Source organism: Buteo buteo, chromosome 9 (assembly GCF_964188355.1).
Source record: "Buteo buteo chromosome 9, bButBut1.hap1.1, whole genome shotgun sequence".
NCBI lineage: Eukaryota > Metazoa > Chordata > Aves > Accipitriformes > Accipitridae > Buteo > Buteo buteo.
This window is the reverse complement of record NC_134179.1, coordinates 36,270,019-36,282,281: the sequence shown is the minus strand read 5'-3', so window position 1 is coordinate 36,282,281 and position 12,263 is coordinate 36,270,019. Positions and strand designations below refer to the sequence as shown.

The 12,263-nt window shown below is 39.4% G+C and overlaps 1 protein-coding gene across 1 annotated transcript in view; it reads right to left on the bottom strand.

The window, feature by feature from the left end:
• Positions 1–57: 57 nt before the first annotated feature.
• The window catches only part of IGF2R (insulin like growth factor 2 receptor), a 61,633-nt gene continuing 49,427 nt past the window's right edge, over positions 58–12,263 (bottom strand). Inside the window, exons 37-48 of the mRNA XM_075036070.1 lie at positions 11,734–11,895; positions 10,978–11,185; positions 10,430–10,576; positions 9,755–9,989; positions 8,640–8,776; positions 7,494–7,608; positions 6,420–6,566; positions 4,813–4,997; positions 4,127–4,313; positions 2,883–3,047; positions 2,190–2,259; positions 58–1,742 (exon numbers count right to left, since the gene is read on the bottom strand). Coding sequence (XP_074892171.1) covers positions 1,341–1,742; positions 2,190–2,259; positions 2,883–3,047; positions 4,127–4,313; positions 4,813–4,997; positions 6,420–6,566; positions 7,494–7,608; positions 8,640–8,776; positions 9,755–9,989; positions 10,430–10,576; positions 10,978–11,185; positions 11,734–11,895 — 2,160 coding nt within the window. The 3' untranslated portion in view covers positions 58–1,340. The remainder of the gene's footprint in view (positions 1,743–2,189; positions 2,260–2,882; positions 3,048–4,126; positions 4,314–4,812; positions 4,998–6,419; positions 6,567–7,493; positions 7,609–8,639; positions 8,777–9,754; positions 9,990–10,429; positions 10,577–10,977; positions 11,186–11,733; positions 11,896–12,263) is intronic.

Sequence of the window (12,263 nt, the reverse complement as noted above, 5' to 3'; positions counted from 1 at the left end):
AGGGTATCACCAGGCTGATGAGCAGCATTACAGGCTAGTGTAAGGAGGATTCCAGACTTGAGATGTGGGATTTGGAATACCCACTTCGTATCTTTTATTGAAATTGCTGAATACTTTATATTACACTATTTTGATTCAAAATGGAGTTTTTATAAAAAGAAACCATTGTTGAAACTGAATAAGCCAGCCAAAAGGAACAACGAAAAGTTTCAAAAAGTTCTGACCAATGCATGTACTTGTACGATGCTTTGAAACCCTATCATTGCCCGTAAGTTAATTTATGAAACACCTAGAGAAAAGCAAGACTGCTAGAGGAAATTTGACTTGCCTTCATTGCCAGCAACACTTCAAATCAATGACCGTGGCCAGGACCGTAGCATAAGAACTAGAACTTAGGCTATCAGAAAACATTGGCCCAATTTTTTTTTTCCTTGTAATTAATAACAGAGAGAGGAATTGTGCCAACAAGGGCTCCTCTAGTTGTTGCGCTTTTTTCTTGGTGATGACAAACTGGGCAGCGCAGGTTGTATTGTAGGAATTCTGCCTCTATGTCCTTGAACGCTCTGGTTCTCTGTGCAGTCGGCCTAGTCCAGCCATAATCTACGAGAAAAGAAAATCTTTGGGTGCTTGTCAGCTGCTTAGGCAAATACTGATGAAGTCAGTCATGTGACCAGTACCAAAAAAATATCATGCAAAGAACAGCAACCATTTCAGGCTAAAGCTATACAGAGTTGTACCTTTCAGTCAATACCTTTGAACCAATGATCTGTTTAAATTAGAATGGATATTCAAATTTACAGGATAAATTATACCAGTTCCAAAATTTACATCAAATCATCCCAACACACACAACTTATATTTTTCCTTGTCTTACGATGGGTGAACCCATAGAATAATACCCTGCCGGCAGGAAGAACATGTTGCTATTAAGCAAACCTGAGTAGTGAGGATCAATAAATACAAGGAGTTAAAATGCTAGTAGTCAGATAACTTGAGTCTCAGGAGCCAGGGGCTTCATTGAGCCTTAACCATCTCCTTTCAAAGGTTTCTCTTTTTCAAGCAAGCATTTAACATCTATGCTGAGGCTTAAAAAATAAAAAGTGTCCTGGCTAGAGAGAGTCAACATAACTCAGCCAACTGGATGTTAGAAATCCAGTCATTACTGAACAGATCATTGTAAACAACCAAAAATCTTTCTCTTCTTCCCTTTTCAATGGTTTCTTGTTAAAGGCAAAATTCAGAAAAATCTTTTCAGGCTGAAGTCCTCATATTTGGTTGGAAATGTTGTCCCGTTATATATAATCTCTATATATATATTTGATTAGGCACAAGAGGGGTTATTAAACATTCAACAAGTCCTCATCACTATCATCATGAAACGATACTGTATTTGTAGAGTTCTGTGCCTGCTGCTGGCCTGGCTTGGCTTTTGCTTTCTTTTCCTTTCCCCCATTCAGCAAATAAGCTTTGTCATCACTTCCAAGACTGAGTGGCTTCTTTTGTGGGTGCTTGCTCTTGTCTAGTCCTCTTCCTGTCTGAATCTTTACATCTGGAATGGTTAACACTTCATCCTCACTGTCCAGGTCATCCACATGAAGAGAGGTAAAGGTTTCAGATGTAACAGACTTGGTAGTAATGTGACCATTCTCCTGCCCTCCTTTTGTTGTTCGTTGATTTGGTGCTGCAATTTCCTCCATAAGCCACTCTGTTTCATTCTCATTAGCTTCTTCTTCACTGTTTATCTGCAAGGAAGAGAGAAAAAAAAAAAAAAAGGCAAGAGGAGACTGTATATACCGCTCTAGACTCTGCCACACACTGATCTCCCCAACTGTCAGACCCCACACCACACATGGCCTTGGGTTTAACTTAGTCCTGAGATAGTAATGCTGCAATAGCATCCTGTTACTACTGCTTTTCACTACGTCCAAACCACTTTTTTCTCTTCCTGTACATTTATGTGTTATTTGGCTATTTATGGACTGTTCTTCGTTTCCTCAGCTCTATCTTCCTTTCCCATTTCACAATATAAATGTAGACATCTCAGCTACACGGCTTTCTGAAGCCACACAGTATGGTTTCCATGCACTGAAGGAACTAGGAATTAAGGAGGGTTATTTATTTATTAATAAAAGCTTCATATTAAGAAAACTTGACAAGAAACAAAACCTCTGATTTTGCCACTGTATTACCTTTGTGTATTTGTAGGAAACACCAGATGTTCTTCTGCAGCAGTTCGTTATCTTGTTTATTACAATTTCCCTAAAGAAGGGGAAGAATACTGCATTAGGGAGACTGTATTCCCCTTGTTAGACATCACTTTTCTTCACTGGATCTTTACCATCAACATACAGCATTTCACCAAGCAAGCTGCAAACTATCGCAGTGACACTTGACCCTGAACCACTCAAATTGACAAAATTCAGTCCATGATGATGTACATCTTCCCCCTTATCACAGTGTCAGGGTGACTGTTCTGAAACACCTCTGGCCTTTATATCCAAGGGAAAAAAATCCAAACTTGTCTGGAAAGCAGAGAATCAGCAGGACTTGTACTTGTTCCTTGCTGCTATTGTATGTTTCCAGCTTGACACCATAAAAGGAGAGGGATATCAAATACTAACAACGTTGTCACATAGTTTTATCCTCCTAAATTAGCCATTGTGCACAATGGAGACTACCCCAATTCAACTGTGTACTCCAGCACTCTTTACATGGATCTTCAGACAGTAATGAGGAATTAGAAAAAAAAAAACCAGTGGTTTGACAGTTGGTGCTGCCAACAGAAAAACAGAACTTAAATCTCTAAAGTTCACTACTTCCCTTTCACTGAGGAAATCAAGTCCCACCAGAGACACTTCTAAAGCCTCCCAATCATTTCTTACCTCCTCTCTTTTTTGTAGAACAGCAAGATTATTAGGCATGCAGTGAGAACAACCAGGAGGACACTCAGCACAGCACCAACAGCCTGACTTCTCCTTGAAAGGCCTTTATGTACTTGGGCCTCCTGATCAGTCTGGTGCTCATTGCTTCTTGGATCATCGGTTAATCTAATAACATAAAATTGGGAAGAAAATGACAGGTAAGACCTATTGACCAGTTGCATCAAACTGGATTAGGAACAGCAGATTCAAAGAAATTAAACACTCTACACCATCCTGTCAGTCCTAACTAACAGCTATAAAGAACTGAATTCAGGGCATTTCATTCTAAGTAAAAACCACTGAAAAAAAAAAATGTATATACTGTGCCTACATGCTGGTATGCCTTCCAACAGTGCATAAAACTGATTACAATCAAGGCTGAAGTGCATGATTAGGCACTCTAGAGTTTACACAGCAGCAGTATCCACACAAAGCTGCTATTTTAGAACCAAACCTGCACCTGAGCAAGCTGCAAAAGCTACAGCGATTATTTACCTTTCAACTGACTACAGCACTACACAGACCTCAACAGCTAATGCCTGTTTAAGCCAGAATAAACAAACAGTTTCCCTGTGTTTTCAAGCTAGCAGCCAGAAAGCAAACAGTCCTAGAAGTAGTCACTCCATTCTTCGCAGTGAGGCTGCCCATGTGTCAAGAATGCCAGAAAGCACCTAGATACAGTCACTCTGCTTTTTACACTGCCACCTCATTACTCCTTTCTGGATCTCTAGATAAGCTGATCATAATTAATTGCAGAAATACCTCATTACTCCTCTAAGACCTGTAATGATTTTCACTCCAGCCTAAAGAAGTAGGCAGATAGAGGGGAAGGCCCGTCTTTGCCATGGCTTTAAAGTTTTCCAGACAGTAAGGCAAGGAGGACAAAAAACCTTACCCAAATACCGGTTACTCCTCTCGGTAACATCAAACACCATGATCTGTTAGCTACAGTAGGTTTTACTTAGTGAGAACAACAATATTGATTCCACCATGCCTCTCCATTTCCCATGCAAACAAGCAGCTTTAGGTCCAGATCAACTCAGCAAGCTTTTACTTAGTGGTCAATGTGGGGAACATTACATACATGAACATCAATTCCATCTATCTATGAGTCTCTTTCACAATCACTGATGAACAAACACAAACAAGCGTTTAGCTGAGAAATGCTGACAACAGCTGCTTTCAGAAAACAGTTAACTACTCACATTAATGGACACACAGCAGATGTGTACCAGGTAAATAAATACTGGCAATCTGCTGTCTCATGAAGGAATTCAGGGATGCCTTCCTTTACTTGTGGACTGCAGTGGAAGAAAATGGTTGAAGACACAAACTTGGATTTATCTTTACCACATCTGGAGTCTGATGAAAATATGACATCCAAGTCATCATCTACAACGAGAAGAAAACCTTATAGTTTACTACTTCCTTGAGAACACTCTATTAACACTAGACCCTGGAAAGTTACGTATTTGTTCTGCAGTAACAGCTTACACTCTGCAGTATCTGCAGGTGAGCTTATACTTTTACGTAGCTGATCCCATCAGTTGCTATGGAAGAGTGGGCTAAGCTCTCCACAAGAAAAAGTAGCTAGATAAAGGAAATCATTGCTTATGCATCACAGGCACAGAGGAAAACAGAAAACCAAGTCTTCTGTCTTGCATTGTTTCTACCAAAGTCTTTCAGCAAGTGTCAAACCCTAACCCTATTAAGGCCACATGTGCAATTGAGCTTGCACAATGAGAAAAGAAACAACCTAAATTCTGCTAGACTGACTCTGGATACCTTTACAGAAAGGGATTAGCACAGATGTTGTTAAACAAGAACCATTTTCTGACAAAGCAATTCACACAGAGCATCAAGCAATTCTGGCTAATGAGCAAGTACTTACCCTCAACATAATATTTAGCTTTTCTAGCAGAACCAATTCTCCGAAAGCGACGTTCATTAGTTTTAACCTGGCAGATGTTTGCTCCAGAGCATTCTGGGAAACTTGAGTTTCTTATACCAGAAAGTTGAATTTCATACACATATTTATCACCATTTGTCCGTATGTCACCAGAAGCTGTGTACAACCTGAAGAAACAGAGGGCACATCTATCCTTAAGTCTAAATTCACATATTTAGGTTATTCCCAAGACATAAGACCAGCAACAGCGATAGTTGCTACCACTGGTTGATTCCAGAGCAAGTTAGAGTGACTGATTCAGCAACCAAAAAGAGGCAGGACTGAGGCTTCCTTCCTGAACTTTACAAATGAGGATTACATTTAGCATAAACATAATCTTTCTAAGAAAGCACAAAAAGCAAACTTTTCTAGTTATATTGCCCTCAATGGGTATATGAACATGTAAATACTTCCAAAGGATTAAGACAAACTGGAGACAAAAGCATGATTCAGCAGCTCATACACAAGCTAGCCTACTGACCATAGGAACCATATTGTGTGCTCTGTAGCTATGATAAATAGCGTAGCTTAGCTGTCTTCTCCAGAAGGGTAACTAGTTCTACCTTAAGTGTTACCTAAGTACTATTTACAATTGTATCCCTTCACATTGCTGGTCAGAGTGAGAATGCTCTGAGATTCAGAGCTATTTGTTCTAGCCACCTGCTTGAAGGCTGAGCTTGCTCAAATATGACTTGCCTTTAATCTCACATTACACCAAGTTTTTGTCCTGACTTCCTCTCCCCCTTCATCCAGGCCTGTTTGATTTTTGGTTTTTTTCTGTACACTTGCATTGCTATCACTATGTTTGCACAGCAGGTTTATTCACAACACTTCTACTCAGTTACTCCAATCCTGCACACTAATAGTTTGTGCCCTTCAAGCAGAGTTTATTCTTCCCGTAACACTAGTATGGGCAGATTTCCCTCCATAACACTAGCACTGATGTTAAATATAGTAGTTTATCAGAGTTTCTGGACCAGAGTTACGTGCAATGTGTAGCACAGTCAGTGTAACTGCTGGTCTTCCCCTCCCTTTCCTGAGTTCAGTCATGCTTGATCATTCTATGACTCCTCCAGAGCTGTCCTTCTAAGGCTTCTGAAGCATGGGTTCCTACTTTCATATAGATTGTCTGAGCAGGAAAAGAGGTCTTATGTAAAAAGCCAAGGAGTACTCTAGCCTCTCAATCTCAATCAGGTTCTGTGGCACTGAACTAATGTCTACACACTATGGAAAAGATCAATAACCGACAATAAAGAGATATAACATCAAGGTGAGTATGTGCAGGCGTTAAACTAGTCTTGAGTACACGTGGACATGCTTAAAGCTATAGGCCCAGCTGTGAGCCGCACTATTAATCAGGCCTTTAAGTCGGTCATTGGTACAAGGTGAATTAGTGCTATTTCCACTTGACAGCTAAGAACTGTTAAGGCAACAGAATATTCACACCAAGCTCTCTTTTCTTGCAGTATAGTTCTATGGTACTGTGGTTTTTGGTTGTTGTTGGGGTTTTGTTGTTTTAGTTGGGGGGGTGTTTGGGTTTTTTTACTTACTTGTAATAAACATCCCCTAAAGAGAAGTTTTTCCCAGTTGCAGGATTAATAACTGTTCCATTCAGCACCTCCACCTCCTGCTGCTTCACAGCACAAGCTGCACGTGTATCCCAAGTGATGTAGTAAGCACAGTTTTCTTCATCAATCCTACCAAATAACAGACACAACTCATGACTCTAGGGAACAGTAAAAAGTGCTTAGTATCTTGAGAAAGGGAAGACACATTGCTGCTAACCCATGTGTGGGAATGTGCTGTCTAAGCATCATGCCAAAAGTAAGCTGAAATTGTCAAGTAGCACTCAAAAAGCTACTTGAGTTGCACTGCACTTTTTTGCAGTTCCAAGACCTAAAAAACCCTGGCTGCACTTGAACTTCCTACTTCAAAATTTCCAGAAGTCACACAGTGTATCAGAGGGTTTTATCAGAATATTTTAGCTAACAAACATGTCATGCTGCTCTTGGCAGGTTTAATGTGCTGCACATTGTTTAACTAGGACAAGGAGTATAAACTAGTCAGATTTTGCTGCCTAGTTCTTTTGATTCATACAGAGCATCTTGCTCAGTTTCAGAATTCTACAAGCAATATACAGTTCACCAAAACAAGACTGAGCAAAATGCCATCAAGCTTTCTTAGTATTTGTGATCATGCATATATACCTCACCTTGGACAACTTCTAGTTAAATAATCCGTATTGAGGCAACAATAAACCATATTTTATTAGCTCAATCACTTACCTACAGTAAATGTTCTCTACTAAATTGATTTTGAGCAAAGAGTGGTTGTATTACAACTGACATTGAAAACAACATCCCAGTCATTGTCAGATCTAATTTGGAAATACAATGTTTAATGTTTTTGCCCAGAAATTTTAAGATAAATACAGAATACAATTGTTTATGGAAGTGAACAGGTGCAGAAACTCCAGAAGATCCATGTCTTACAAGTACAGACCAAGGATTATCTTAGGGACTATCCAACAGAACAGACAGTCACTGCCTTGAGACTTACAGTTCACTAGAGAGGTACAAAGGAATAAACCATGAAGATCAGTGGTATGTTAATTTGTAACTCACCTCTGCAGCATGGGCATGCCAACTGTTTTTGCACACTTCAGTTCTATAATTGTTGTTACTTTCTTGTTTTTCCTGCATTCCTGCCCACTGGAATAACTAATATACACTGTATCACCTAGAAGAGAAAAAGTGGTGACACTCAAGGTTTTTGTAAGCAACTGTCAGAAATTCCCTTTGCTCATTCTCCAGACTTCATTATTTTAGATTACCTTCTAGGATTTTCCCCCTGCCCCTACATAGACCATATATCAATTGCAGCACTTCAGTAATTTGAGGCCTTCACACTGATGATCATTTAAAAAATCACTCCTCAAACACCTTTTTATTTACATCGTACCCTGTGTTCAGGTCACCAGTATGGCCATAACAAAAGTTTACATTTAAGACATCATTTTTTAAACATAAGAGGAAATGAAGATATCCATTTATAAACAAACTCAGGTAATAAACACATGTAATACATCCCATTGGTTTTGTAGCTGGATTGAAAATTTCTCTCAATTTCACAGAGTCAGCAGCAATTTAAAAAAGTATTCTTTAAACTGAAAAATTGAGTAAGGTTGAGGGTTTTTTTATTCCTCAAGAGTGCAGCCATTTAGTCATCTTTCACATGCTGCTTTAATTGAAGAAGTTAGTGGACATAGAACAAGTCTTTCAAAACAGGATGAACAAATATAACTCCCCCTCCCACAATTACAGAATCTCAGACTGGTTGAGGTTGGAAGGCACCTCTGAAGGTCATATCTGGTCCAACCCCCCTGTTCAAGCAGGGTCACCTGGAGTCGGCTGCCCAGGACCATATTCAGATAGCTTTTGAGTATTTCCAAGGATGGAGACTCCACAATCTCCTTGGGCAACCTGTGCCAGTGCTAGATCACCCTCACAGTAAAAAAGTATTTCTTGATGTTCAGATGGACAATTCACTTCTTACAGCTTTAATGACAACACTGTTTATTTAATTCAGTGTCTTCTCATGGCTTAACACCACTTTTGAGTAGTAGCATTTACTGATTTTGTTTTTAAACAGAGGATTTACTGGTAAAGATATTTCAAAATAAAGGCTTCACCATAATTTAAGAACCACTATAGCTAGATTTTAAGATTTAGCCATCTCTAGCTCTATACAGGAACAAAAAGTAACCCTACCTGTCACATTCAGCTTCTGTGTATGAACAAGTCCAAGAACTTGAACATCTCCATTGTTGCTTTTCCTGCAAATACTGGCTCTTTCCGAGCAGCCTGTGGGTCCTTCATGTACCCTCTGACAGAGATTCACATAGTACCTATAGAGAACATGGTAGACAAAACTTTAAAATTAATTTAGGCTAAACTGACATAGCGAGACAAACTTTAGAATCCTCATGGGAAGCTAGCCATGTTCAAAGAAATTAAATACAGAATAAAGCATGTACTAAGGTTTAGCAGACTACTTCTAACCATCATTTTCAAGTAAGTGACTCTGTGCAAAAAAATTGATCATTTACCAGATTAGTTCACTAGTTAGTTTTGACCTAGGTCAAAACAAGAAATTGGAACTGAGTCAAGAAATGCCCAAAAGTTTCTTCAGCTATGAAGGTTATAGTACTATCCTAAATTCAGCATCTCTTTGGAGCTATACCAGTTAAGTTTTATTAGAACAGAGGAACTAGTAGCAAGGCAGTGAATGAAACAGTTTTGCTACCCCATGGTTTATCATGTTTAGAATTAGATGCTCTCATCCTTGCCAGTTCATTTCTATTTGCTAGCTGGAGTGGGGAGGCTGGAGAGGTTGATGACTTCCTGCCATTCATATTTTCCTCTAAATTGATACTTAGAGGAACAGCAGGGGGGAAAGCCCTACTTAAACTTTAGACAAAAAGTTACACGCTTGAATCAAAAGACAGCAACTAAGTCATTAAGATTTTTGTTCAACGCAATTAGAATAAAAAAAAATTGCATTTAAACTACAAAATTACTTTAAGACAGCAGTTTAAATAGAAAGCCTTTAAAAAGCTTTTAGTTTAGGCTTATTCATCCTTTAAAAAGGGTTACCAATAGAGGGAAGCAGTGAGGATGCAGGCAGTAATTATTCATCCTCTTCAGATAAAATGGGTTCCTTTCTGGTTTTTTGTCTACATGCAGTGTTAAGCATCGACAGTTTTAAGACACTGTCAGCAATTTAAACAGACTATGAACAGGGACCAAACAGAAGTACTATGCCACATTACAACTTCAACTGTATTGATTAGCAAGCTGCTCCCTGGGAGTTGCTCATTACTCACGAGTTCCCATTGTGGAAAAAGATCCATGAGCCCGTCAAGGAAGAGAGCATTCTCAAGTCGTAAGTTCTGTGTTTTTGGACAAACTTGCACTCCATCTTCTTGGGAGGACAAACAGTCTGAGTCTTCCATTCAAATGTCACAGCACAGCCAAGTGTCTCACTCAGAAGGTGCGGTCTCCCAACACCAGCGTTTTCATCACATGTGAAGATAATGGTAGATTCCCTTCTTGCAGTTGCTATAAGGGGGGAAGGTTAGGGAAAAAAAAAATTTTTGCAAGACACTTTCAGGCATGTATGGATTTTAGTGTAGCAATTGTGCAGTATCAACAAAAATTTTAATCAGGTGTTGTTTCAGATAGCAAATAGGCACAAACACTTTAACTAGCAATTTTATTCCCTATGTTAGCTTTCATGCTTTTTAGAAAGTAGTGTTCCTTCCAAAACAACTGATGTCCATCAAAGCAGAGTCATCACTTATGACTTGAACTTCTTCTTTCAGAAATATTTTGCTCACTCACTTGAGTAAAGTCAGGTTTGTCCCATAGATTCCTTGTCTTGCCCACTCCTATCCCTCTGCTTCCACTGTATTGCACCAGATGTCTTTTGCCTGGCATCATAAAGGCTAACTCCCAGTGTTAGCTCAGATCTTTGCACATGAAGTATAGGAAGTTCTTACCATTACCACAAAATCCCCACTTTCTATCTCCCTGGTAGTTTTCAGTTGTAGCACACCATGGTCTATTCTTTTCTTCTGTAATACATTCCTCATAGGTCTTCCCTTTGTACTTGAAGGGGAACACACAAAGCTCTCCCTTTTCAGTCACTGAGAAGGAAAGGTATATCCTCTTAAAACACAGTAGAATAGCAGGCATATCCATATTCAGGACAATATCCAAAGCCTGTACTTCAATACTAAAGAAAAGTCATAGGCAGAGGCAGACAACAGAAAAACTGGAACATTGAGTCTAAACCCAATCAGAAAACTAGGATGTAGTGTACAATTAGCTGCAATCATCCCTATAGAAAAGTCGCATTCTCTTTTCTAGGAGATACATGTTGATGTTGCAGGTTAGCATCGTGCATGTGATTTAACAAAACTACATGTTTCTATTCATGTATGCAAAACCCATATTGCTTCCCTCCTATCATAACAAAACCTCATACTTTAAGGGTAAAAAAAGCTGACAAGTTTTTACATAAAGAATGGGTCTGCTTCAATCTCACCTGGAGGGCACCGATCACCTCCTGTATACTGCAAGATGACTGTCTCATCCTGGTGGCTATAGTCCATTTTCATTTCCTTTATGTTTCCAAAAGATGACACACCACTTTCAGATGTCAGACACACTGCCCCATCTTTGCATTTTCCCTGGGGCAAGTCTGCTGCCTTACTGCACACACCAACATGGTAACTGTTGGATCCAGAAAATACCTGTGTGGACATCCAGAAGCATCACAAACAAGGCTGCCTCAGAGCTTAGAGTCAATACTTAACAAAGAACCACATGAGTGCTTTATAAACCAAGTCTCATGCAGTACTTGCATAATGCAGGAGGAAAATAAGATAACTAATTCTGCACATCTGGCCTTCCTTAATATGGCAAAGTTGCAGATAAAGTACACTCATAGGACCAAGGATATATATAGTCTGTTCAGCAGACTTGTTTTCATGTTCAGGATTCTGCCACAGGTGAAGATTTCTCCTGCCGTTCCCCATCAGTATATCCATGAATTTACCTCTCAAAAACATCAGATTTTTAATGTTATTCCCTCTAATATTATTCCCTCTGTCAGAGGCCAAACAAATATCAACACTGACCACAGCTGCAGTACACACTTCAGTCTTGTCTCACACCCCAGGATGCTTAAAAGAAACCTCTGCTTCAGTTTTAAAATGTTGATAGCAATAAGCAATTAAAAAACAAACAAACAAACAAAAAAAAACAAAAAAAAAACCCACACCCCATCAGAAGGCATTACCTCGAATGATCTTCCAGAAAGGCTCGTCAGGTTAAAAGTATAGTGTAGCTGTTCATCAGTCACAGAGCATCCTAAAGTTTTCACTTTATCAGGACACACAACTGGAGTTTCCCACTCAAACACAAAACTGCAGTCAATTTTCCTTATCATCTTTGGCTTGCCCTGTTACCAAAGAACACAGCAAGATACATTGGAGAGTTTGTTGTTCTTTCTGCATTCCCCCCCCACCTCAACAGTGAACCTCAGTTATTACCAAGGCTAGACTATGAGCTGTAGGACCCACATCATGCCTTCATATTAGAACCAGTACCAAAAAAGCTACAAGTGAAGTATGTTCTACCTAGCTCCAGAACACAGTCAAAGCAGTAATTGAAGTATACAAGCTTTCTTATTAACTAGGGTCCAGATTTTGATGTTCAGCTTAGTTGCAAGCAGCAACAAAAGTGTGAGAGTGCTGTGTTTCTCCACAGTAGAGAAATTAAGAAAGTTCACTGAGTTAAGGTCTAGAAAGAATGCTGCTTCCTTTGTCA